Here is a 27,647-nt window from a genome sequence, read left to right as displayed (position 1 = left end):
TGCTTTGATCCTGCAACAAAAATCTACTCCAAGTCACCAAACCCAATAACTCTGAAGGGGAAACGCTATTCTTCTACTCCATATCCAAAATCTGGAACTCACTTCCCACTGCCATAACTACCCTCCCTTCCAGCAGTCTCTTCAAAAATGCTCTTAAAGCACACCTAAAATCTCACTGGCTATGTCCTTGTCCATACCCCGACTACCCCCCCTTTCTCCTGTACCACTAATTAGCTGCCGGCTCTACTATTAGCAGTCAACAGGTTATCAGTATTTCATTACTATTTCATATCCTTTAACTAGCAGATGATTGCGGTACGATGTTTACTCTTTTCTCTATATGAGAAATTAATACTACTAGACAAATGTCTTGAACCTTATATATTGTTATACTCTGACATATATGTCATTACCTGTCAGACTGTGTCTTTGCTAAAAATATGCTGTTTTTTTCCTCTGAAATGCTAGATTATACTCTTACATTATGTGAAATTTTGCTTGTCTGAATATGTGGAGCTTTCCTTGTGATATTATACTCTGACATATAGGTCATTTCTCCTGTTGAACTATGTCTTTACTAGAATTATACTGTTTCTTTTTTCATCTGATATGCCAGATTGTACTCTTATATTATGTAAATCTCATATGTCTGAATATATGGAACTTTTCTCCCCAGGCCTCCGCTGAAAATGGGCATATACCCGGTCAGACTTTCCCTGTCAACAACTGTAAAATAAATAAATAAACAGAGATAAAGAAGTATAAGTGTGATTTTTAGAATAGGGCAGGGAGCAAATTACATGGAAAAAATGGAAATTGTGGGAACAATGCATGCAGAGTAATGTTTTGGAGTAGAAGTGAGGTTTAAGGAAAGCCATGAATCAGTTGGTGTAATACTGGATTGATGATAATTCTTTATAAATGTAAGTTTGCATACATCTTAAGTGATAATTCAATAAAAGTGTTAATAAAGGAATAAAAGTGTTTCTGTAGGTGATGAATATTGTTGAAGGACAGACATGACAAGCATGTGTACTGCCTAGGCCTAGGGCACAATGTGAGAGCTTAGAAACTGACATGGTGTTTATGCCCAAGATAGTACATGTAAGAAGAAATACTGCCCAGGCCTACCTTAACTGAAATAATCTTTTTCCTTGTATGCAAAGTCCATTATGTCCAAAGAGAGTACCCGGCTAGATATCTCATTGAATAAAAAGAAAAAGTGCAATTAGAAGCAGAAGAAGGCCATGGAGTTAGATAATTCTGGTGGGACTTCTAGATGTGATGATATTAGTACCAGGGGGACATGCAATCAGCCTTTGAACCTTATGTCAGGTTTGGTCTCAGGTGATGCCCCTCAGGTGGCTGTTGTGCCTACTGTGGAAAGCACATCAAACTGTTTTAAAATGCCTCAGGCCTCACTGGAGATGATGAGGGCTATGGTTTCCCCTCACTTATTGTGCAGGATGACATCTGTGCAGCTACTTGAAAGTCAGAATGTAGGGATATTTACTAAAGCTCCAAAAGGACTGAGATCTACCAGACCAAAGACTCCTTCTAAGGCTAAGACCTTTGTCAAGAAAAGGATGCCTCTTGGTATGTCTCTAGGCCACAGACCACTCTGGTCTCCCTCTAAAGACTGGGCTAAGCTGGCTCAAGATATTTTCTAATTTCTACATTCTAATAAGAGAAACCATCATTGTTTGGTGTTAGGTCTTGTAAGATGAAGAGGGAAGACTTCAACAGAGAGACACACTGACCCTACAGATTCTGCAAAGGACTGAGTGGATATGAACTACAGATTCAGATATCCTCCCCTTTACTGTATGACATAATGAGAACATTACGATCTCTGACTCCCCACCTCAGGACCTGTCATGACAGAACATTTCCAGTGACAAGTCAATGAGGCATCTGCTCCCTAGAAAAGAGTTATGGAAGTCCTGTAGTTTGGCCCACTTAAACCTGTTGCCATCTGTCCAGTTCAGGAAATCCTTCCGGATGTTTCTGATGTGAATAGTTAGGCAAAAAGCATCCATCCCCCTTCCTTAAAAAGACATGACCATTTCTACAGAATGTAAGCTCCTCATAAATTCCCAAATAAGAATCATAAATTAGACTCAGATATGGTGTCCCTAGACTTTCTTAATGGAGGTACACTGGCTAAAGGTTGTAACATACTCCCTAATGATAAGGACAGTAAACTACATGATAGGTATAGCAAAAGAGTATACGCCTCTGCAAATCTGAACTTTAGGGTCCTCAGTTGCCAGATCCAAATTCTCAGATTCCAAGAGTATGTCATCAAGCAACTGTCAGAAAGGTGCATGTTAGTACAGGATGAGAACAGAAGGGATACCTTGGTCCATCTAGTCTAGACTGTCCTGCAGTTAGGAAAACATGCTATTAAATGTGGGTAAGACAATGCAGATGTATTATCTAGATTTGTTGTTATGTGGTAATTCCTTAGAATGCATTTCTTCCTGAGATATTGGTCCTCGTCCAAAGATAATAAAGTGTAGCTACTCAGTGCTGCTCTGGATAGAGAACTGATATTTGGACCCTAGAATTATAGTGTGTTAAAAAAGTGGAGGGCAAAGGGAAAACCATGACATATATTAAGTACATATTCCAGCCTCCTGTAAATATTGCAAGAATTCCCTTTTTAAGCAAGGCCATTTCTACTGGCAGCAAAGGAGTGGAAATTAGCGTTAAGGTAGGAAGGCCTTTCAGGATGGAAAGGTGCAAAAAGAAGCCATAGGCAGGCAAAACATGTAAGGTTATTCAGACCCTGGTGATCAATTGTGACTACCAAAGACATCTCCTTCTTTGAAATTCCACCCTAACCCCTTCACCTGCATAACACTTCTTTCAGCACCCTTGCTCCATAATAGCAAACAAACTGTCACATTCCGTCAAACAGTGACAGTTAATAATTTCAGACAGATAGTACTAAAGACTATTTCCAGGAACTACAGACTACAGTTTTGTCCCAAACTGAAAAAAAAGTAAATTCCCATGGTGCCAAGTTATCAGGAGTATTTCATAAAATCCATACTAGATGACATGTAATTTCAAGCAACTATAGAAAGTGATCCATTAGGACAAGAGGAGAAAGGCCTCTTTTCCTTGCTCTTCCTAGCTTTCAGAAAAGATGGCCACTGGAGACCTGGAGACCTGGAGACCAGTTCTGAACTTTTCTGAACAAGTTAAAAATATACCAAAGTTCAAATTGTCAATAGACCAGCTACTGCAACACATGTAAGTTCTCAGCAATTTTTGTTTACTTTCGTTCTAGACGATGCCTTCCTCCATATTCCAATTTGCAAAGGTCATGGGCAACTTTTATGTTTCTTGACAGGGAGACCATGTTTCCTATTTACCTTCTTGCTCTTGATTTAGCTGTTGCACCAAGAGCATTCATAAAATACTTGGTCCCCATAATAGCACACTACTGAACTAAGGACATCCAATTGTATCCTTACTTTGATGAGTGTCTACTCCAGGCAGAGTCCATGAGGAGATGACAAGACCTTGGGTTACACTTTGTAGTGGCTGATCATGCTTTACACTGAGCCCCCAGAAGTTATATTTGAACTCTAGACACAGGGTTGTCTTTTGGGGGGATTTCTCAGACACAGCACTATGCAGGGACAGCTTACCAATGTAAAAATTGGAAGTTTTACAGTTATCTTCAAAGTCATCACCATAAAGCCCAATGGTCTGGCAGTCATATCTTCTGTATATTGGGTCACACAGCCTCAGTCACTATTATGGTACCCTTTTCCATGTTCATTGAGGAAATTGTAGTCATATTTGAGGAATCTATGGGATAAGCAAAATCAACCATTGAAGACCACATTCCCTGCTTTACCATACAGCAGGAATAGTCACTAAGGTAGAGTGATCAAAGTAAGATCAATGAGGATGTGTCCTTCAGACAAATCACCACAAACCAGACTCTCACCACAGATACTTTAGATGAGGCCTAGGGAGACCAGGCCCAATCTAAGGCCTGGAAAGACCATTTCCAGAGGCTGAGGACAGGGGAGTTGGAGGGCAGAAGAGAGCAAACTCCACATAAATGCTAAATAAACATTTGCAGTTCAATATACACTTCTGGCATTCACTATAATTTGGAGATAAGGAACTGTGAAGGTGTTTTTCCAGACAACAGCTCCATTATGTGGTGTACTGACAACATGGGGGTACAGGCTGTTTCCAGCTAGGCAGACTGGCAGTGAAGACCTAGGAAATGGTGCTTAAATTCAGTCTGCTGACAAGTACCTACATCTCACCAGGGAATAACTCCATTTTAGTCTTCTTGTGCAGGACTTCAACAGACCCACACAAATGGATGCTTCATAAAAAGGTCTTGTCACTGTAGAGCAGATACAGTGCTCCAGAGAAATAACTCTGCTTCTCTAAGCAAAACTCAGTTGAACTAATTCTGTTCCAGAGCATCTCATAGAAAAGTGTGGGCAACGGATGCTTTATCTCTGAATTGAGTAGGCATATGTCTGTATGCTTTCCCTTGCTCCTCAGTATAATTCAGAAAATAAAGGTGGCAAGGCCATAAAAAGAGTCATAATGATTATTATTATTACTATTATTATTATTATATCTTCTGGCCAGTCATCTTTAGTTCTCCCACCTGATGCAATTGGCCATGAAAAGGCCTATCCTGCTGCCTCTGGAATTTGATCCTTTGATGCATGGTAAGGGATTCCTCATGCATCCCAAGCTATCCATCTTGAAACCAGAAGCTTTGAGGACAGAATTCTTCCCTTTGGGCACCTATATTCTAGAGGCCTGCTTAAGATTATTCAGAAGGTTAGGATATCAACTACTTTAAAATCATATGTAACCAAGTAGAAAAGGTTTCCTCTGGTGTTAAAGCAGTGACATGCACCCTATTGAGAGGATGTGCCAGCAGTCCTCCAATAACTCTTAGAGCTCTTCTTTACTGGAATCATATATTCCTCCATTAAAGGGCATCTATCAGTAATTTCAGCCTTTTTACCCTTAAGGCTTCCTTGGTATCCAGACCAACTGGCACAGTAACTGAAGGGCATCCTGCTTCTTAGGCCACTCAGGAATGGTCTGGCTGCAACTTGAGACCTGAACTTTATGCTAGAAAATCTAACCTTATCTTTCTCTGAATCCATGGTTTTGACAGATCTTAAATTCCTTTCTTGTTTTTCTAGCTGTAGTTTCCTCAGGTAGAAAGGTATCAGAATTGCAAGTCCTCATGTGTAAAGTGCCTTTCCTTATCTTCCATAAGGGAAGGACCACCTTGAGCACTAACCTTCTTCTATGCCTGAAGTAATTACTGATGTAGGACTTAATTAAGCTGTTCAGTAATAAGTGTTTTTCCTTCACCCACAATAAATGGTACAGCATGTTGTATTCACTGGCAACTGAGATTCTACTTGGACAGAATAAAATACATCAGGAAACCTGAGCAACAATGTAAAGTCTTTGCTGAAAAGTAAAAATAAAAGGCTGCCAGTCACCAAACAGACCATTTTATAACATGTTACCATAATGTATTTACTTCTGCCATAAACTCCATGGAAAAGTCCTGCAGGACAAAGTCAAGTTTATTTCTGCTGTGGCCACAGATGCCACCATGCAGGCTATGCCATATCCATGGGTTGAGTATGGTATAATGGTTAAGATATTCACCTGATAGATTCAAGATATATGGTTTGATTCTGACCTTGGGTTATTGGCTAGGCTTAAAATGGCCCTTCTGGGCCTGGTATTCCCCTGTGAACCATGGTCTTCCTAAAAAGGGTTATTGACAGGATATTCTAGAAAAAGATACTTGTCCCTCTCTCTCTGCACTTTTATCAAACATCAATTACTGAACCCAATCTTTAAGGCTAGGACAGACTTCACTGCTGCCATTATGCTGTGTGAGCTCTACAACTACCCAGCTGCAAGGAAAGACGGGTATGCAGTCTTGCTTGATGTAATGACTGAAGCAGTGAAGCACACAGGGAACATAGTACAGTCATGTTGTCATCTTACCATAATTGTACATGCTTGAATGTGGTCACTGCTGCAGGCAAGTTTCCCACCCACCATCCCTGAAAAGACAACAGTGGTCTCTGGTGGAGGGGACACTGGACAGAATTACAGAGGTGGGATGGTGAAACCCCTGCAAGACAAAAAGCAAGCCAATCTACCTGGTCACATTAAACATCAGTCTGCAGTGCTGGTGCATGTGTCAGGCTGGAGTGTCAAACTGGAGCACATTGGAGAGTTAGAGGGGTTAGGCTACCCAGGCTTCACAGTGTATCAATCTACACAGCCTCCATTGAAAAAATCCTCAGTACTCAGTCAGTTTAAAAAAAAAAAAAAACTTTTATTTAAAGAGCACTTTAACACTACTTAGTGTACTAAGGAGCTTAACTCCAGACATTCAATATAGTGACAAAAAGAGGGTGTGCCAAGGCAGGGCACCAATCATCACCAAGTGGGTGGGTTGAGGGTGATGACCTTTATTGAGTTACCCATAATGTAATTGTGGGCCTGCCTTGATGTTTCAGTGGGTAGGGTTGACCAATAACGGTAAATAAAACCATTCTTAATTAGCCAATCAAAATTTCTGAAGATAATCTCACATGCAAAGCAGTTAGTTCATGGAGTGAAACGATCATTCAAATTAAACAGTTGCTAAATTTAGTAACACTGGGATGTGTGCCACTTTCAGAGAAAACCTTTATCAAAATTGCTTGAATCATGTGGATATAAATGCCATTTCACATTATATTAAGTCTCATTTATAACACTTTATAAGTAATCATAAATAGTGGAACTGATATGAAATATATGTATGAGGTATAAGACACCCTTACTGTGTTTGAAGGTTCAGATGTATGATTGAGGGTATACTGTCTACTATGTTTCTGTAAGCATAATTCTGCTATCTGGAATTGGATATCCTTCACACTTAAATATGACACATACACAAATGAATCTATATACAAGGACCTTGTTAGGTCACACACTTACATGGTTAACACCTCAACATTCATGCCTCGAGTGCATGTCAGCAAAGTTAAATCACCTAACACTTACAGCAGCAGGCACCCCTCAAACTAATCTCAAGTGTCAGATTAACCTTCCAGTTTCAAAAATTGCTTTTCTCCCTGCTTGGCATTCTTGCTGTCCACTTAACATTGGGCAAATACGGTTGGCATCATATCTCAGGTTTGCACACTATCAGTAAATGGGATAACAGGAATTGGCAGGATATCATTATTAGCTATTGCTTTACTTTTTGGGATTAGACATGTTTGGCATTAGAGGGGGAAGTGTCCAATTTAGGGCGTTCAGGAGACCAGAATGTTTATTGGACTCCTGGTAAAGTGCCACAGCTAAAGGCTTCTGCAGGGGGACTATTCTGACTCCCAGTACAAGTCTGAGGCTTGGAATAGTCTGGACAAGGCTGTATCCAGTGTGACTGGCATCACCCACACACTGGAGAACAGTGTAGGCACCACTTCAATGACCTAAAAAGGTGTAAGAGGGATATACTCAAACAGTGGCTGGATTAGTTTCAAACTAGCAATCTCCCGCAGCTGTGTACGTATGCTAATAAAGAAAATTTATAATACATAGAAAGCTAAATATAGGCAAGTCTGGTATGCATAATGCTCTTCTGTTCTTTTCTTTTCACAGCTGATCTTGAAAGTGAGTTGAATAGGCAGCTTCATGCTGATCATCTGGAGAGACTGAGGGAAGCAAGAAGTATGTATGCAGCACAAGATGATGCACAGGGATGATGAATTTTATAAAGAGATGGTCAATATTATTTATATGATTAAGGAAAGAGGTTACAGAGAAGCTGATTTGATATGTTCTGCAAATGAAGTAATTAGAAAAAGAAAAACTGTTTTAAGCCCATTTTAGCACAAAAAGGAAGTGTTTATAATAATATAAATAATAATAAGACAAATTTTTCTAATGGTAGTCCCATGTTTTTTATTGGATATGTCCTGTGATAGTAGTTCCATTAAGGAAATTATAAGAAGAAATTGGAAAATTTTACCGGGTAATCCTGATGTTTATAAAGTTGTAGGAGAAGAACCTAAGTTTGTACATCAGTGGAATGTGAATTTTAAAAGGTTATTAGAGAAGAATGAAACACATGTGGAAGGGGCTACTACAAACAAACAGAAAGGGATGTTCACTTGTGGGATGTGTAATATCTGTAGGTTCATTTTAGAAAGTTCTTTTGTGTTTTTTGACTTTTGTAATTACACTATTTATTTGAAACCTAGATTTACCTGTAATACTTCTGGTATTGTATACATAGCTTTATGTTCAGTATGTCATGCCTTTTATATTGGTATGTCCACACGCTCCTTAGAAAAAAGGGTTAAGGAACATCTTTATGCTATTAAAAGTAAAGATCATAACAATGTTTATATAAGTGTACTATCATTTGTAATAAATATAAAATGTTTATGTTTTCTGTTATAGATTTTTTGCCTCAAGATCTGAGGGGTGGGGATTATAAAAACCATTTAGAATGTTTAGAAACTAAGTGGCAGATTAAGTTAAATGCTGACAAATTCCCAGATCTAAACGAATCAGTAAATATTAAGTGCTTTTTAAAAAATAGACTGAAAATGAAGTAGATTTATATAGTTTTAGTTCAGACAGTTAAAGTTTGTGTGAGTTTTGTATGTAAATTTGATTTTTGTAATTTTTATATGTGTTAATTACATTTGAAATATGATTGGTTACGTGTTCTTATTTAAATATATGTGTTAAGTGACTTGATTATTTTCTGAAGAAGTCTTCTAGACAAAAGCATTATTAAACTGTTTTAAGTGCTAAAGTTCCATCGTTTCCTGTTTTATTTGGTGTTTTTTGTGGTCTTGTGTTCTTTTCTTTTCACAGCTGATCCTGAAAGTGAGTTGAATAGGCAGCTTCATGCTGATCATCTGGAGAGACTGAGGGAAGCAAGTGGTATGTATGCAGCACAAGAGAAGTATTATTGTAACTTTAAAAGTTAAAGATAGATGTTTTTGTTTTCTATACAGTAGTAGCAAATTAAGCATGCATAGCCCAACTGTAAAAGCAAGTAGGCACGCATAAGTCTACAGCACAGACCAACTTTAGGAGTCAAGTGTAAGACTGTAGTCAGTGGCTGTGGGTTTAAATACCATGAGTAACAACTATGCAATACTATAATTCTTTAATAATATTAAATGAATTAAAATCTATGCAAGTGGCATAAATGACATGCTGTTGACTGTAATGCATATAACTGGATCAAGCATATGTACAATATATGCACATTGCAAGGATTACTTTGAGAAATCTGCTATATAAGTTTGTAGTTGTTAGGAAATATACTTAAATGTAATACTTCAAAAAAAAGTTGTATAATTGTGATACTGCATTGTATGTCACATATAATGATACTACTTTTATTCTTTTTTCTCCCACCCCAAACCTTATATCTTTTTTTTTATTTTCTATTATGTGCCGACAAAATGTCTCCATGTCATCCATCTGTAACAAATCACTAAATGATTCACAGCACAGAGAGGTAGGCCAGCCGCATTGGGTCAGCCTGCCCCTTCTCCACTGGCTCCACCACTGATACTCAGCACATCTGGGACCCAACATGGAAGTACTGCCTCCACTACCCCTGCACTACCTGGGCCCTCAGATAGCAGTACCCTGGCAGCTGGTACTGTGGTACCCTCCAGGAGTACTGGCAGAGGTAGGGATTTCATCACCCACCTGGAGATGCCAGGGTTGATGCATAGGGTCATGCCCAGCACCACTGGTGTACACCTACACTAGATGAAGAGGCTGCTCTCCCTCATGGTCCATAGGAGGAGAATACATCAAGCACTCCAGCAGCCAGTGGAGTAAGGGGATAGTGATGATAGTTTTGTGGGTGAAGACTAGATTTTTACTGTCCCCATGTTTGATGGGCATGAGCTTGCACTATCGACTGCCTCACCCCAATCATGGTGTCCCCCAAACATTTGTGTCCCTCACCGTCCCTGTGTCTTGTCTTGTTTGTCCTGTTTATTTGCATTTGCTTCCTCACCTGCCCAACTTACCTGAACCAGAACTACCAATGTCCATTATCCAGTATTCCTCTCTTACCGAAGTAAAAAAATAAAAATGGGCACCAGTCCCATAAAAAAAGTTAGCGTCCCATATATAGCTCTCCATTTTACACACATGTCTCTTAACACGTCTGAAGATGCAGACATTTGTGCAGTCATGGAGACCTGGTTCATGGCTATGGAGAGCACTCTAGCCATACCGGGTTACACCTCTTTCCACACGTTCAGACTACAAACTGAAGGCATGAAAACTAAAGGAGGCAGTGTATCAATATTCATTAAAGATAACTACACCTCCAGATTAGTTAATCAGTATGATTCCCTGGAGATACTTCAAGTGCAATTAACTGTTGGTAGGACACCTATTCAATTCATTGCCATCTACAGGACCCTTTCCCTGAATCAGGACACCCACTCGGCCTATTTGGATCCACTTGAGTGTATCAAGATACATCTGAACACCATTGTTTTGGATGACTAACTAACCATCTATTGACTGGGTAAATTACTCGTGCTATAGCTCACTTGCCAAAAGGTTTCTCAACTTTATTAATTCCAATGCCATAGACCAGCTGGTTGACACCCCCATAAGAGGTTCCAGCATCCTGGATCTGGTGCTTACCAATATGGGGGACCACTGTAGCACCCTCACTGTGAGATCTTCCATATTGAGATTTGACCACAAAACAGTCTCATTCAAAGTAACTATCACACCTGAACCCCCCTCAGCAGCAACTAACCTAAAAAACTTCTCCAAAGTAGATTATAACCTCTTACATGATGGTATAAATAGCTTTACTGCACCTCCCCCTCAGATGGAACTGGCAACAATGCCAAATTTTACACCAGTGCTTTATACAAACACCTGTATAACTGCATTGATTTGGCTGTATCTAATAGGACCAAAACAAGCTCCTCAAGGAAGAGCAAACCTGCTTGGTGGACAACTGCCATTAACAGGTTTTACAATAAGAGGAAGAAATTGCTGTCTAAGAGTAAGAGGGAGTGAGTGCTAAACTGGAAACACTCCCTCTTCAGCTTAAACAAGCAAATAAGACTTCTTGAGATGTCCTCCAAAGCAAACTATGAATCCAAATTAGCTTCCTCAACTAAGGATAACCATAAGGTATTCTTTAGTTACATCTGTAACCTAAAAGGAAAGGCCCAGATTTGTGCCAAGCTGGTAGTTAATGATACCACATATACTGAGCCTGTGGATATAGCAAATCTGTTAGCTGCTATGTTGACATCTCAGGTTGTGTCCTACATGGGCTCAAGCAAGAATTAGCAGCACCACTGGATACTCTTTTCAATCATAGTCTAATCATAGTCTAAGCACTGGCTTCATCCTGGCTGAATGGAAAACGGCCACCATTATCCCCTTGCACAAAGGTGGTGCTTCCACTGACCAGGGGAACTATAGACTTATTAGCCTGCCTAGCCTTATCTGCAAGGTAATGGAGCAAATCATCATGGACCTTATCAACAAAGATATAGGGAATCTCCAAACACTTGACCCTACTCAGTTTGGATTTGTCAAAGGGAGATCATGCCTGTTAAACCTGGTGGACTTTGAGACAGTCACCAAGGCCCTGGACGAGGGGAAATCTGTGCACACAGCCTACCTAGACTTAGCCAAGGCTTTTGACATTATCCCCCACTCAGGTATCATTGACAAACTCACCCAGCTAGGTATCAACCCTTATATCGTTAGATGAGCTGCTAACTGGCTCACTGACAGAACCCATATAGTCAAAATAGGGGAAGCCACCTCCAACAACGGACCTGCAACCAGTGGTGTTCCACAGGGATCAGTCCTGGGACCTTTACTGTTTGGAATCTATTTCTCCAATGTACAAGCTAAAATAAAGGTCTGTGGCTGACAAAGTTTGCTGATGGCTGCAAACTGGGAGTGGTCATAGAAATCTCCAAACAATGTCAACATCTTACAAGAGCGTCTTACAAAAATAAATGATTGGTGCCAAATTCATGGCCTTAAACGCAATGCAAAAAATGTATTATCATCCCTTTCAGTAAGTGCAATGTTCCTGCTAACTATCACATCAATAACAACACCCTACATACGCACTCAGTGGTGAGAGACCTAGTCACACAGGTTGACAGCAACCTTACCTTTGATCACCATGTCCCCACAGTGGTAAGAAGGGAGTTCTATATTGCTCATCTCATAAGTAAGGGCATTACATCCAGAAAAAAAGATGTTATAACCTCTCTGTATTCTTCCCTCATCAGGCCAATAATTGAGTACAATGCCATTTTTGGTATGTACCGTTCCAAGCACCTGCAGCAATTGGAGAGACCACAAAGGTTCCTCACAAGGAGAATTCAAGATCTTCAGCATCTGTCCTGTGTGGATTGTTTGAAATTACTGTCACTTTATTATGTTTCATACAGACTACTCAGAGGTGATCTATGCCTTGCATAAAAGGCAATCTTTGACCTTGCCTTATTGGAAATGCTGCATATCTGCAAGTCAAATGGTACATGGATTACTCACTCCAAAGACCTTAACCTGGCATGTGACATTAATAGAACCTGCTGGTGGGACAGATATGTCTCCCAGAGGCTACCACACTTTGGAACAGGCTCCCACTTCATGTCAAACAGAGCACCTCATTGGCCCTCTTCAAATGCAATCTAGAGGATTGGATGGGGTCGGGGGTTTCACCTTTGTCCCTCCTGGACTGGGGAAATAGGTGCTGATCTTGGCTAGGCTTGTAAGGGCCCTAGGGCCATTAGCCTAGTAACTTCTTATGATCCTATAATCCTATGATTTGGTCCAGTTAGCTATGCAATATGATTGCATTATTGTCACCCCTCTTTGTGGAGGTGACAGTCCAAATTTAGCTAATATTCTATCCATATTTAATTTTGCACTGTTGCAGAAATGGATAGCTATGGTTCTTTCCTACCTCCCTCCTTCACATTCCTGTATTGCTTTCTCTTTGTTCTACCTCCTATTTGCCCTCCATTTCATCACTTTCTTATCTACCCTATTTTAACACCTATAATTGGATCAAAAAATAGAATTACACACAACACACATAAGTACCAAAAAAAAGCGATGGAGCCCTTCATTTTTTTAATCTCTATGTTTGCACAGAGTTTGGCATCATGCACCAATGCCAAGCAATGGTTAGCAGCTATTTTGTGATGTGTTTGCCTCTGTGCAATGCCACTTAAACACACAGTAACACATGGGGAATGTAGTATAAAGAATAATTTCATTGCATTATCACTACATATATAAAAGTATTATATACACGTGGATTTGAACACTATACCGTCTGGACTCTGAAAGAAATGTGTCAATGCATTAACACCTGCTGCCAAAGAGTCAGCTAAGCAAGAGGTGTGGTTCATACACTAAATACTAACTCTCATAATTTTAGCAATGAGTCTCATGTTTGTGCATCTCTTAACTCATTACAGCTGAGTCTGCCTCTAGGCATTTCTGCAGTGAAATATTGCTTGTTCAGATTTGCATTAATAATTCCAAAACCATGCTAGATACAAAATATCAGAATATATTATCTTGATACATACATGATGGCAAATGTAATTGTACTGATATTTGACCTCTGTCAATGAGTATTTGTTAAAACTGTAAGCCTTAGCTCTCAACCAAACAGGGACAAATGTTAACAGAATCAGGGACATAGCTAGAGTACATCAGGGACAATCAGGGACACATTTAAAATGATAATAGTATTTATGTGAGACATTGACAGAATAAGAGAAGGTGAGTTAATGTACATCATTCGACATTAAAGAAGTGTCATCTGTTTTAGGAGTGATGAAGAGGGACAGAGCTAAGATTTGAGTCAAAATCAGGGGTGTCCCTGAAAGTCAGACACAGTTGAGAGACATTCTGTAAGGTAATAACTTCATTTTTTTGAAGGCTTAAGCCACACCCACTAGAAGTTAAGGGTACACACTTAAAAAAACTATACTGGAAGGAGTGAGTTACGGGCAAACAAGGAAAGCAGAAATGTACATCTCACATGCGTACTTTACCAACCATTGCATAAACCCACTGCTTGGTGGTACGCTATGCAAAGTGGACAATGGCATGTATTACTTTTATTTACTGTCCATTTAGTGTTGATGACATGAAACTACACATGGAAACAGAAAAAAATGTCGGCCTTATCTAAGAAAGTGTCACATATTTACAATGCAGTCATATGTTACCTCCCCCCATGCACTGCAACCCTGGGTTCTCTGTACTTGTTCACAAATATATCAACTGCACTACACAAATTAATAACAAGTGTTGTATTATACATACCATGCATATCTTTACAATGACAATATACATTCAGATTTTCCAATACTTGTAGTAATGTGGACACCTGTTTCTATATAGTTTGTAAAGCTGTCTCTTAAGGCATACCTGCACATTTGAAAAGAACTACCAAATACTACACATTACACATGCATCAATCTGATAACATGCAGAACTTGAAATATCTTGACAGCTGAACATGCCTACACATCCATTTCATGCGGGACTCCCAACATCTTCTCTCCAACATCCAGTGATGATGTCATCCACCATAAGTTGTCCTGCAGCCTTGTAAAAGTCGAACTTGTGCTGTGGTGCTTGTGTGAAGTACTGCATTCTGTGCTCTCTGTACTTAGATAGGGAGGGGTTTTGTTTTCACTGCAGTCAACTGAGAGGTGTGTGTGTGTTTATGCACTTGCTTGACATTACAGGCAACATTTCATACCAGCATGTAGGACACTGCTATTAGCGTTTTCTCATCAACAGACACTGCAAATGTCATCACCCATAAACTGTTGTCTGTCACTCTCCAAGTCAGGCTTGAGCTGTGCCACTTGCCTTAAATACAGAATTCTCCAGTCGGTCTACTTTAGATACGTAGAGGTTCTGTTCTTACTGCAGGCAACTGGGGTGTGTTTGTGTTTGTTTGTGTACTTGCTTGACATTACAGAGAGAATTTTACATCAGCATGTGGGGCACTGCTATTAGCATTTTCTCCTCAACAGACACTGCTGATGTCATCACCTGTAAACTGTCTGACACTTTCCATGTCAGGCTTGAGCCTTAAATACAGAGTTCTCCAGTCAGTCTACCTTAGCTAGGTAGGGGTTCTGTTTTCACTGCAGTCAACTGGGAGGTGTGTGCATGTGTGTGTGTGTGTGTGTGTGTGTGTGTGTGTGTGTGTGTGTGTGTGTGTGTGTGTGTGTGTGTGTTTGTGCACTTGTTTAACAGAGAGCATTTTACACCAGCATATGGGACACTACTATTACCATCTTCCTCTTATCAGACACTGCTGATGTCATCACCTGTAGTTGATTTGCAGATGTGCAGTATTCCATTCAGGGCAGGGTCAGAAACTGGCCTGTAAGCCAGGCACAAGTCACCTCATCCTATATGATAGAGATTACTGTGACAGGGCTTTCAGTCTATCCACATAGATCATGGCATGGTCTGTTGGCCTTCTGTTTTCTTTCTGAGAAACCCCTGTGGTCTGACCAACTGCAACAGGTGTCTGGTGAGGTACATGCAAAAGAAAGCATTACACTCTATTAGTGTTCTGATGAGGTTCGAGTACAGTGCTGTTATATCATACTCAGATCTAGATATGATGGTCTGATTTATGAGGTGCACAATGTAGCCTTTCCATACTACTGTGGACACTTGGTTGTTGAAGTTCAGATTACTATCTACATGTGTTCCTAGGTCTTGCACCACTGGGTGTCAGCACAGGTAGAGTGTTGTCAATGCTGTAATTAGCACAGAATTCCACTTTGCAAAAGGTCAAAATAATGCCACATTTTTTGTGTTTATATGTAGACCGTGTGTCTTTGACACCAATCATTTGTCTGTGTTAGCCCCTCCTGTAGTATGTTATCATCATCGGTGGACTCAATGAATGCACCCAATTTGCAATAATCAGCAAATTTGGTAAGCCAAAGGTCATACACTTTAGCTTAGAGTGTCAAGAAGTAGATTTTAAACACTAAAGGGTGAAGCACAGATCCTTGGGGTATGCCAATGATGGCAACTCTACTGGTAGAGGTGGATTCATCAACTTTCAAGATATGTGCTCTGTCAGGGAGCCAATTGGTTAAACATCTAATGATTTAAGGGTTAATCCCCAGCTGGGGGAGTTACTTAATGATACCTGGATGGGTGATTGTGTACAAACCCTAGGCCAGATCAAGATAGGCAGTATGCACTGTCTTACCTTCATCCAGAACTCTCACACAGAATCAATGGGCTGTGACAACATCACAGATCACCTGTAGCATGACTCAGCACATACACTTACCTGACACAGATGGATACATACTTCAACGCACCCTCCACATGAAATATGTTCCAGAAGAAGAGTGTACATCAACATGCATCCATCTGAGTTGTGGGGGGCAGCACTTGATGCATGAATGTATAGACATATCCTGACTCTCCTCTTCTGTGAGGTAGACCAACATGTCATCACTGACTTTTTCTAAATGGACACTAGTAATATCCCGGCTGTGTACAGCAGACATGTGTGACTTATTAATTTTACATCCATGTCTGTTACATTTATTAGTTGTCCTGAAAGAGATCATCAAGGACATGCATGATGACAGCACTATCATCCTCTGGATCTTGACCAGGCTAAGGCATTTGATACAAATCCACAGTAAGGTATTCACTCAACACTGTCAGATGTGGCCATAAACACCTATATCACAAGTGGGTATGTGACAATAGGAGGTACTGCCATGACAGCTACCTGGAATTTTGTAAATAATTATATGTCATTTGTGAATATCAAACTGATTTATGTAAGATGCTGGTGTTACAAATGTATTAAAACTGTATGTCGTGTATATCAAACTGATTTGTGTAGACATTTGTGTTGGAAAGGTATTTGTACAGTGCTTGTGTCTGAAATGTATCCACAGTGTGCCCTACTGGACAGAACACAAATGTACATTAACTATTGTAACTGTTTAAATGTATATGTTTTAACAGAGGAAATTGGGAGACAGGAAGCTAACCTCAGTCCAGCAAACTTTGAAAATATATCTGAAATTAAATAACTTTATAGGCGAGGCCATAAAGATGCTGTCTCACAGGTTTCAATGCAGCCAGATACACAAAGTCTGTATTGGAAGCTTTCTGTGTTGTCTTTTGTGTGAAGTAATTATCACTCAGGAAGTGTGAAGGTATGCAATTGTTTTATGACTTCCAGCACCTACCACAGATCTGAGCAAAAGCCCTTGAGTGTGTATTTTTATAGGTATATACTAAATCCTGCCATCTTCCAGCAATGGGGGCTTGCATGGGAACTAGAAGTCAGATGACCAGAAGTGATGTCATTCTGCAAGCTATCCCAGAGGTAATATTTTAGATATTATTTTGAGAAATCTCTTAGTGAGACAGAGCATTCTGTATTCTGTCTTGGGCCTGAAAACAAGAAGGCCATTCACCACATCATCTTCCTTGCTCTATTAAGCAAGTAGGGAATAGTGATTCCCTTAGATTCAGTCAGGAATATAGTGAAGCTTAGTTTAGATATTGTTTTTCTTTATTTGTCTAAGACTGTCCTTCAATGCTATTTTAAATATTTCCAGTGATTTGAACTCTGGTACTGCGGTAGTGGTGTTGCGGTAGCGTTGTCACCTCACAGTAAGACACTGTCTGGTTCTATTCTTAGCTAGAGCATCTTCTGTGTGGAGACATGCGTGAATGGGCCTTCGTTGAAGGTTGTTCGTCAGGGCTGGCAACTCGGCACATAAAAATCTACTGCCAATCATTAGCGGACCGGAGTTCCACTGTGGCGACCCCTAACCCGGAAAAGCTGAAAGACACAACAACAACCAGTGATTTGAACTCTGATGTCACTGTGAATTTATACTTAGTATTTTCTTGTTCTTTTATTAGTTATTATTAAATATATTTAAACCTTCCATTGTGGTTGATCTTTGTAGAGATATGTATGTTTTGAGAGTATTTGCATATTTATTTGGTGACACTGTGTGGGCCACTCCTAATAGCCTTACTCTTGGTCAAACTACCATTTGTATTAGTATTAATATTACACAGTAAAAATGGACACCCTTTGTTAAGGTCTGTAAAGGAGCTGGTGAGGGGAATCTGGTGACAGTGATAACTACCTTATAGTCTGGGAAAAAGAGGTTATAGCTAGTAAACCTCTACCAGCCTTTCCCAGGTGTGTGTGTGTGTGTGTGTGTGTATGTGTGTGTGTGTGTGTGTGTGTGTGTGTGTGTGTGTGTGTGTGTGTGTGTGTAAATCAAATGTCAATGAGTGTGTGTGTCAGCTACTTGGGCAGGGACAGAGAGAACTACTGAGTATGTGCAGGACATCCATATCAAAGGCCATAATACCTCCATAGTTCACAACCTTCATCACACCAATAACTAAGTACAATTCACTCTTCTTCATGTACCTTCCTACATATCTTCCAGTGATGTGTAACTGAAGTGTACCATCTTTGCCACAGTGAGTTGTAATACATCTTATTAGACATACCTAGGTATTCTTTTTGTTGCATAAACATTACTGTCTGTAGGTGTTACTTCAGATGCATGTGTGATACCTGTTACGGTGATGCACACAGCGCACACCTAGCTGTTTGACAACATTGATGGCATGGGTTACATTCATGACACTGAAGATTGTGCCATACATATATGCCATGCACACCAGGCAACAAGCCTGTAGTCATCATAATGTCACATACAGGTATAGAAGTGTCCCTCCTAACACCTGCAGCAGATGTTACAGTGTCAGGATGGTGTGGTAGATTACTCTCATAGATTACTGACATATCATAATAGTTGTACAAGTGTGTTCATGCAAAACCATCGAAGATCACTCAGAATCATGTATGTTGTATCAGAGGCATATGATTAATGGTGGTATTATTCTGATATTGTCCATGTTTCTGCGTGCCTCTTTTACTGTTGTCCATGAGCCTGTAACTGTGTCCCACTTGTTGCAGACGTCTGCTGACATTACACTCAAATTCAGGCAAATCAGTTTGCACAGTTTCACAATATTCACTCAGCCTAATTGTATATAACAACCCTGACAAATGTTCTTGTCATTGTTCATATTAAGATGCTTATCTCACAAAGACATCTTCTTAATTGATATGTCACCTTGTCTGACAGTCACATAATATACATTTTCACTGTGCAGTCTGTACTGTACCATATTGATATGTGATTAGTGGTCCTGCCACAACTGTCTTCCATTTACATGTCCTCATCTGCTGTATATTACAATGTTTCACCTGTCCTCTTTCCCTGTTTTTATTCCTACAATTCATCTGTGTGTTCCTATTCAATGCACACACCTTCCCTGACTGTTTATTTTAAATGGCAGTCCATATACCCTTACAGATCATTTACATAACTTTTGTACAGAATGCCTGTAATTGGATTTCATAATACTCTGCACTGTATACACTGTCCTGTACTGTGTTTGGACCATATACATTACTATATGATAAACCCTGGTAATGATTGTGGCATTCCATGCACTCCCACTAACCTAGTTTGCTGTACTGTAAACAAGTTTGCTATTTGTGTTGCCTTATACAGTTTTCTGGGTGGCAACACTGTTGCCAGCCAAGAAACCACACCTGTTTACATTTAAATGCAGTGCACTGCATGAATATGTAATCACTGTGCTGCTCACCATGCAAATACGTAAACTCCATGTAGGCTTCATAAAACCGCACTTGTTGACATTTAAATGTGGTACACTGCATGAATATGTAATCACCGCTGTTGCTTACCTTGCAAACACATACACTCTGTGTAGGCTTCACACGAAGCTTATTGAAATGCATTTTGTGTCTATTTTGGGGCATTTGCCCACCCCCCATTATTTTTGGCTTTGCCCAGATTTCTTGCATCAAGAAGTTAAGAGGCATGTTGCAGTTTGTGTCTAAACTTGATATATGTGGTGTGCTTGACCATAATTGCTATTATTTGTATGGTTCTCTATAAATGCTGGCTACTTTGGTGTGGTACATATGATTGTCATAGTGTTATATAATTACTTCTGAAAGCTAGTCAGTATATTTGCCCTTTACAATTTTGAAGGGTGCTTGTATAGACTCTCATGTACATAAAATATCTTATTCCTTTCTTTCTCTTGTTACCCTTTCATATTTTCTGTATTTCACACCTAAATCCAAAACAATAGCTAAAAACTTAGGATCTGTATAAGTAAGGTAAGAATACAGATCAAATATTTAAATTACTATACTATGTATTTGCGGGTCTACTTCATATGATCGACAGTTCATATGATTGAAACCTCATTTGGTCGACATCCAGTATTCAAGGCACTTAACAGGGATTTGCCCCCCCTCCCCAATGTTGTGCTACCCTGGAGTTGATATATATAGTTAGGGAGGATGTGGGGGGCACAGCCCCCCAGGTTGGGGGGGTGGGGGCAAAGCCCCCCACTAATATTCGTTTAAAACAAGAAAATACAACAAAAACTAAATATTTTAAACAAATATAGGTGGGGGGCTTTGCCCTCTACACCCCTCTAACTATATATATATCAACTCCAGGGTCACACAACTTTGGGGAGGGGGGCAAATCCCTAAGTGCCTTGAATACTGGTTCTTGACCAAATGAGCTGTCGACCAAATGAGTTTCGATCATATGAACTGTCGATCATATGAAGTAGACCTGTATTTGCACTGTACTCTGTCAGCTGCTGAATCAGTGCATGATTTTAATACTCTACTTATATACTTCTTTATTATATTTATTAATATTTTATCCCTGTACGCCTCACAGTAAGATGCTGTCCGGTTCGATTCTCAGCTAGAGCATCTTCTGCGTGGAGACATGCATGAATGGGCGTACCTTCGTTGAAGGCTGTGTGTCAGGGCTGGTAACTCGACACGTAAAAATCAACTACCAATCATTAGCGGTCTGGAGTTCCGCTGTTGCGACCCCTAACTGGGAAAAGCCGAAAGACACAAACAAACAAACATTCAACATATTTATATTCTTGGAGCTTTCTCCCTGAGCCTCCACTGAAAAGAAGGTATAGCAGCCCAGACAGACTTTCCCAATAAACAAAAAGCAATAAATAAATGTAAAAGTAATGTCTGAAAGCAATTATTTAGTTTTCTGTGGCATAGACTTGTTGGGGCTCTCAAGCTAATGTTTGCTGAGGCCCCCAAATTACTTACAGCATCCCTGTGTTTATGGAATTAGTAGTATTAGTATTAACAGTGCTGACTGCTGGGGGCCCCCAAATTACTTACAGTGTCCCTGTGTTAATGGAATCAGCAGCATTGTTATTAACAATGCTGGCTGCTGGGGGCCCCCAAATTACTTACAGCATCCCTGTGTTTATGGAATTAGTAGTATTGGTATTAACAGTGCTGACTGCTGGGGGCCTCCAAATTACTTACAGTGTCCTTGTGTTAATGGAATCAGTAGTAGTGTTATTAATAATGCTGGCTGCTGGGTAGAAGATGTTAAATGGTGAGGATAGTAACAGTGAATGGAATTATGGAAAAGACATAGCACAGAGCCACAGACATGCAGATAAGTATACTTGAAGTCATACATTTGGATTTTCATTAAGTGTGTATTTTATTAATTTCTGTGTGAATGTTTGCTAGAAATGTGTAGATCAGTTGTATACCACAATTAAACATTTCTTTTTTAAACGGAACAGGCACTCAATATGGGATCATACTAAGAGGTTATTGCCACTTTAAATGGAGGCGGTGACTTCCCTACACATTCCACTTCCTGTTCTCTGAAAATGAAACCAAAGGGAAAAAAATAATGCATAATAATACCCATTATCAGCATATGGGTTAGAGGTTACATATGGCAGTTTATTTCTTCAGTGATTCTAGATCTTGCACACCAGCTTTGCAGGTCCTTTGTAAGCAGAATTTGGTAAGAAAAAAAAAAAAAAAAACACAAAACTTTTCAGTCTGGCTTGTTGACAGGAACTTCCTACCAAATGTACACAAAGAATGAAGTAAACCTTTCTATCCGTTGTCTAGATAAGAGCTTCTGAGAATCCTGTACTGACTGAAATGATTCAAAGATCCAAAAAATTGAAGTTAGAGGATCTAAACCAGGAAACAGACTGCAGGGAGAAAGCAGAGATGCTAAAAATGTGTGTTACAAATGTGGGAACAGAGCAGTGCTGTGGTGAACACAGACGGAGACTGGAGTTGTTCTGTCAGGAGGATGAGACCTTTATCTGTACAATGTGTGTTCCCAGACATTCCAGGCACAGTTTTGTGCTCCTGCATGAGGCAATCAGCAGGTATAAGGTAAGGGACCCTGTCTGATAAGTAACATTAAGTAACTTGTTTATGGTATGTTTTCTGAAATGTCATACTTGGAAGTGGGTAAGACTTAAGCCGTTTTGTGGCTAGTAACTGTATGCCAGAAATAAAATAAAAAATGCTAATAATAATACAAATCTGGGAGCACAAAGTATGTTTTTTGATGTATTTCTTCCAGATGGTGAACAAAATTCTCATGCTGTAAGAAGAGAGAATGGGTGGGGAGTGAAGTGAGGAGGGAGAAAATGCTATTGCCAGTACAGAAGATTGCAGTTGTTTCACTGTTAACGTAGATAGTAGGAAAATTCAGGGGCTGTGCTACGGAAATAAACTTCACTGGTATGTAATTATCCCAACATAACTATGATTAATAGTGGGAAACATTTAACAGACAAATCTGATGCTTTTATTCTACTCCACAATACTTTTTTTTGTTACATTCAAGTGCAATTCACTTAGAAAAAACAGGAATATTTATTTTTACTGCATGTAAAATGAAAACAGCACTATATCCTCTGGCTGGAACATTAAGAAGAAAACATTACATATCAAATGTAAAATAAATAAATTAAATAACAATGCAATCATTCATTCTTGCAAAAATCATTTCTAAACAAATTCATCCTTGAGGCTTGCTGGTATAGATGTGTTCTCCTGGCTTTCCTTTTTGGGACTATAAATCTAATGCTATTCTTTGACTGGGTAACCAGTGCATTTGAATATAAAGGCGCTGTGGATCTGGACCTTGTAACAGGTGAACACCTGACAACAACCCTGCTCTTTACCTCAATTATTTCAGTAAGTGACTGTGCATTGCTTCTGTTTAAGAATGAATAATCATGTTAGAAACAGTACTGAAAAACAGTAATATAATAAGTGCAACAGATGTGCAAATACATAAGCATTCTGTACATGCTAAAAGTTATTTTATGACATTACTGTTCTACCAGTTGGTTTATGTGTTGAACCTGTGGAATGGTTTCAGAAAAGGCCGCTGCCAGATGTAAGCCTTCACATGGGTGCTACCATTGGTGGTGGTCCTTTCTGATTCAGAGACAAGCCTACTGCAATGATCCTATACAGTCTGTAGGATCGGTGTGGGTGATTTTCTCCTTGGCTGTTATTTAGCCATGTGCTTTGCTGTAGAAATGCTTCTGCAAAGGCACTTACTGAATTGCTTAGCTGTGTAAGTTAGCTCAGCCAGCCAAGTTAATTAACATGGCCAAAAGTTCACATTCACCTATTACTGTCAATTGGTAAGACTGCTTGTTGTTTGTCTTTCGGCTTTTTCCCGGTAAGGGGTCGCCACAGTGGAACTCCAGCCTGCTAATGATTGGCAGTAGATATTTTTTACGAAACGCTGAGGTGCCAGCTCGACACCTGACCTTCAACGATGGCACGCCCATTTACGCATGCATGTCTTTCGAACGCTACCCAACCGTGGGGAGGACATGCAGACTCCACACAGAAGTCACTCCAAAGCCAAGCCGAGAATCGAACGGGAGAACCTCTTGCTGTGAGGTAACAACGCTACCGCTGTACCACCATGGAATACTGTCAATTGGTAAGACTGGTTAGAGGTAAATCAAGGGAAATTTAGCAGACGGGTAGTGGTTTGTGTGAGTCTATGCAAAAGGATGACTGGTATTAGGTGAAAGATCGTGTATCTATGTCTACCTGGATGGTCAGAATAGAGGATAGGTGTGGTGCGCGCACACACGTGTGTGTGGTTAGAAAGACTGTCCTACCTCTAAACTCCACTAGACTAAAGAGCAAATCATGCAATATTGGGAGGGACACTAGACACCAAGGATAATCTTTAAAATGACTAATGTTACTAAAAAAGTAAATAGGACAAGAAATTTGCAGCACGGAAGATGTATCAATGGGGGCAGGCCACAAGACACCAGGGTAATATGACACCAAGTCAGTTAAAACCATTCCCATCTTGATTTTTTTTTTTTGCACCTTCTGTCCTTAAACACAGAAAGCAGCACTTTAAGGCTTTGTGCCAACCCTAAACACCAGGACAGATGATTTAAAAGTACCCCAAGTTTAAACAAAAATGCAAAGAGGAAAAGAGCTTCAAACCTTTATCCTGGGGTATGGAGAGCACTCCTACTGCAGCAGAGCTTTGTCCTTCTGTAATAACACTAGGACCAGATAGACTATTTCAGTGCTACCCTAAGGCACTTTAAAAAGTAAAGATAGTGGGGGAAGCATCTGATCTTTACTTCATAGTGAAAGGAACTTATTAACAAAGTAGAGATTTAATCCTCTACACTGAATAAGCACTTCACAAAAGCAGACCTCTTTCATACTGATGTATTTTGGAACTGTAACACCTCTATGAAACTTTAATTTCAAGTGGTATTATTGACTGACTGTAATGGTCATTCAGTTACTAGGGATAGGACAGATATGACAGACAACATCAGGAGCTTTCTGTAAAATCAGGGACAGTTAAGAGGGGATGGGGTTGCGTAAGTGTGTGTGTGTGCGGGGGGGGGGGGTTGATATGCCTGTGCACAGTCCTGCTGCAAACCTCTGGACAAAACAGGGAGGAATGCTAGATGATAGCAGGGAGAAATTTTAAATATTACTCTACCGTTACAAGTTAATACAGCTACAGGGCTAGCATCACAACAGATTTTCTGAACAATAACAAGAATGAAACTCTGGCATTACTGACTGACTATGATCATCTGTGATTTACCGGGGGCAGGAAAACAGTAGGAGGCTACATCAGGGAAGTTCTACTGAGGGACAGGTGAGAGTTATGATGCTGTGTCTGAATATGCACACCTGTGTGATAGAGTGAGTGAGGAGAATGCCCTTGCCATAGTGATAACACCAGGTAACTCGGAGACTTGCAAATTAGTCAGTAATGACATATTTTGTCATTGTGGTTAAAATGTCTCTGAATTGCATTTTATGTAATCTTGGAAACATCTCTTTTTGGCTTCATCTTTTAACCCCTAGGGTGGATGGGATTCTTTCTGAATCCAAGGATATCACACAAAATAAGAATGGGGGTTTAAAAAATTGTATTGAGGAAATTAAGACGAGAAGAATGAATAATATTGATACTGTAAACTGTTTCCTGCAATGTGTATTTTAGAATTTTCCTGAATGTAGTTTTTGTTCATGTGCACAAGATTATGTATACAAAAAATAATATTAATTTCATGACAGAGAACTAAGGAGTTTGAGTCTTGCCTCTTTCTCTATCAAAGGTTAGCCATGTTTTTAAGCATGTCTTGCCACCAGTGGTTAGCCAGGCTTTTAAAGTATGTCTTGCCACCAATGGTTAGTCGTGCTTTTGTGGCTTGTGTCATCACCAACAGTTAGCTGTGCTTTTGTGACTTGTGTGGTCACCGATGGTTAGCCGTGCTTTTGTGGCTTGTCTTGCCACCAAAGGTTACATGTCCTTTTCAGGCATTTTCTTGCCACCAAAGGTTACACGTGTTATTGAGGCACATCTGGATTATAAGTATGACTGCTCTTGCATTCATTGTTTGTGTCTTTCGGCTTTTCCCGGTTAGGGGTCGCCACAGCGGAACTCCGGTCCGCTAATGATTGGCAGTAGATTTTTACGTGCTGGCTTGCCGGGCCTAACGCATAACCTTCAACGAAGGAAGGCCCATTCAAGAATGTCGCCACACAGAAGATGCTCTAACTGAGAATCGAACGGGCAACGTCTAACTGTGAGGCGACAATGCTACCGCAGCACCACCACCCTCTGCATCAGTATACGAGAGATTGCTGATGTTAATGTGCCTGTGTAAGTTAGGTAGTCATAATCACCTATTTTGTTTTTCAAAACTGTTCAATGCATTCATTTCATGATGCAACCTAATAAACTATAACACTATAACTGCACCATTCCATAAAGAGTTATTTGGCATTGATATGTGGACAGTTTGCAAATGTTATGTGAAATACCTTGATGGAATAACATGGGGCCCCACAGATGACATGTTGAAATTGTTTAGCTTCTCTGGTACAGATGGATAAAGCTCTAACTGTGACTCATGTAACACAGGATTGATTAATAATCTGGGTGCCACCAGAGCCCACTTGGGACAGTAACAGTGAATGGCCAGTTTCATCTCACCCATCCTTTGAGGATGGAAGCAGCCTGACACAGCAACTGTGACACCTGCCACTTGTCACATAAACTGCACCTGGTGCATGTGGTCAGGCTGCATTCACAGAACTGCTAAACAGCACTTCTGTTGCAGCCAGCATGTGTGGAGGCGTACATGTATTATTTGTTTGGAGGTTCTGTCCTCCCTGTGCCAGCATGTGTGGAGGTGTACATACGTTATGTGTTTGGAGGTTCTGTCCTCCCTGTGCCAGAATGCATGACAAGATGCCAAGGGGAGTAGAAATTAGGCTGCTTTAAGCAAAATCCTTTAGGAAGTAATGTGGATGTTGGCACACCAGGGAGCTATGTCATCATCCACATAGCCAGTTCTAGTGTCAGATCTTCATTCCTGGTCCCCCAAAGAAGGACAGGTGGCACTCGTCTGGGAGAATAAGCTGGGTACTTTTACCTTGGTACTAAGGGACTACTCATTTGATGTAAGTGAACAGTCTCAGTGCCACAAGAAGCCAAATAAAGCATTTGTCTGTGGTAAAATTGGATTACACTGTGGTACTGGTTAAAGATGCGTGTCCAATAAAATGAGACAGTAGAAGACAGTTAGCAAACAGAAATTAAGCAAAGGGTAAAAAGGTTATACAGACAAACTATTCAGTCAAAACTGCAAGAAAGACTCAGCCAAGCTAGATCCTACACTGAGTAATACCATAAACCTGCTGCTGAAGGCCCATGGGATATAGCAAAGGACTCCTTAAGGACATACCAGTGTTACATGGCTTCTTAATACCCATTACTTTTTACTTTTTAAATATTTATGGGTACATTTAGACCAGTGAAGCCAAACCTCACTAGCTGTAGACATGCCATGGTTCAAAAATGTTCTTCAAAGAATTAAGTTACCCAAAGTTTACAGATTTTGTCCGTTATATTTTTTCCGTATTGATCCTCTTCCCGCATGCATGGTGTTATTGTATTGTTTTAGGCAACACATTGAATGCTCCTGTCCTTTTTGGAAATGCTGTCACTGTTCTGTTAAGACTGTATAGATGAATTGTCATTGCATTGTGGAAG

The 27,647-nt window shown here is 40.0% G+C and overlaps 1 protein-coding gene across 1 annotated transcript in view; it reads left to right on the top strand.

The window, feature by feature from the left end:
* Positions 1 to 21,906: 21,906 nt before the first annotated feature.
* Positions 21,907 to 27,647, top strand: part of LOC122813852 (zinc finger protein 184-like) — an 86,863-nt gene continuing 81,122 nt past the window's right edge. Inside the window, exon 1 of the mRNA XM_044086389.1 lies at positions 21,907 to 22,453. Within this exon, the coding sequence (XP_043942324.1) occupies positions 22,211 to 22,453 (243 nt within the window). The 5' untranslated portion in view covers positions 21,907 to 22,210. The remainder of the gene's footprint in view (positions 22,454 to 27,647) is intronic.

Source organism: Protopterus annectens, chromosome 10.part0 (genome assembly GCF_019279795.1).
Source record: "Protopterus annectens isolate FY-2018-M chromosome 10.part0, PAN1.0, whole genome shotgun sequence".
Taxonomy (NCBI): Eukaryota; Metazoa; Chordata; order Ceratodontiformes; family Protopteridae; genus Protopterus; species Protopterus annectens.
This window is presented reverse-complemented; position numbering and strand designations above follow the sequence as displayed.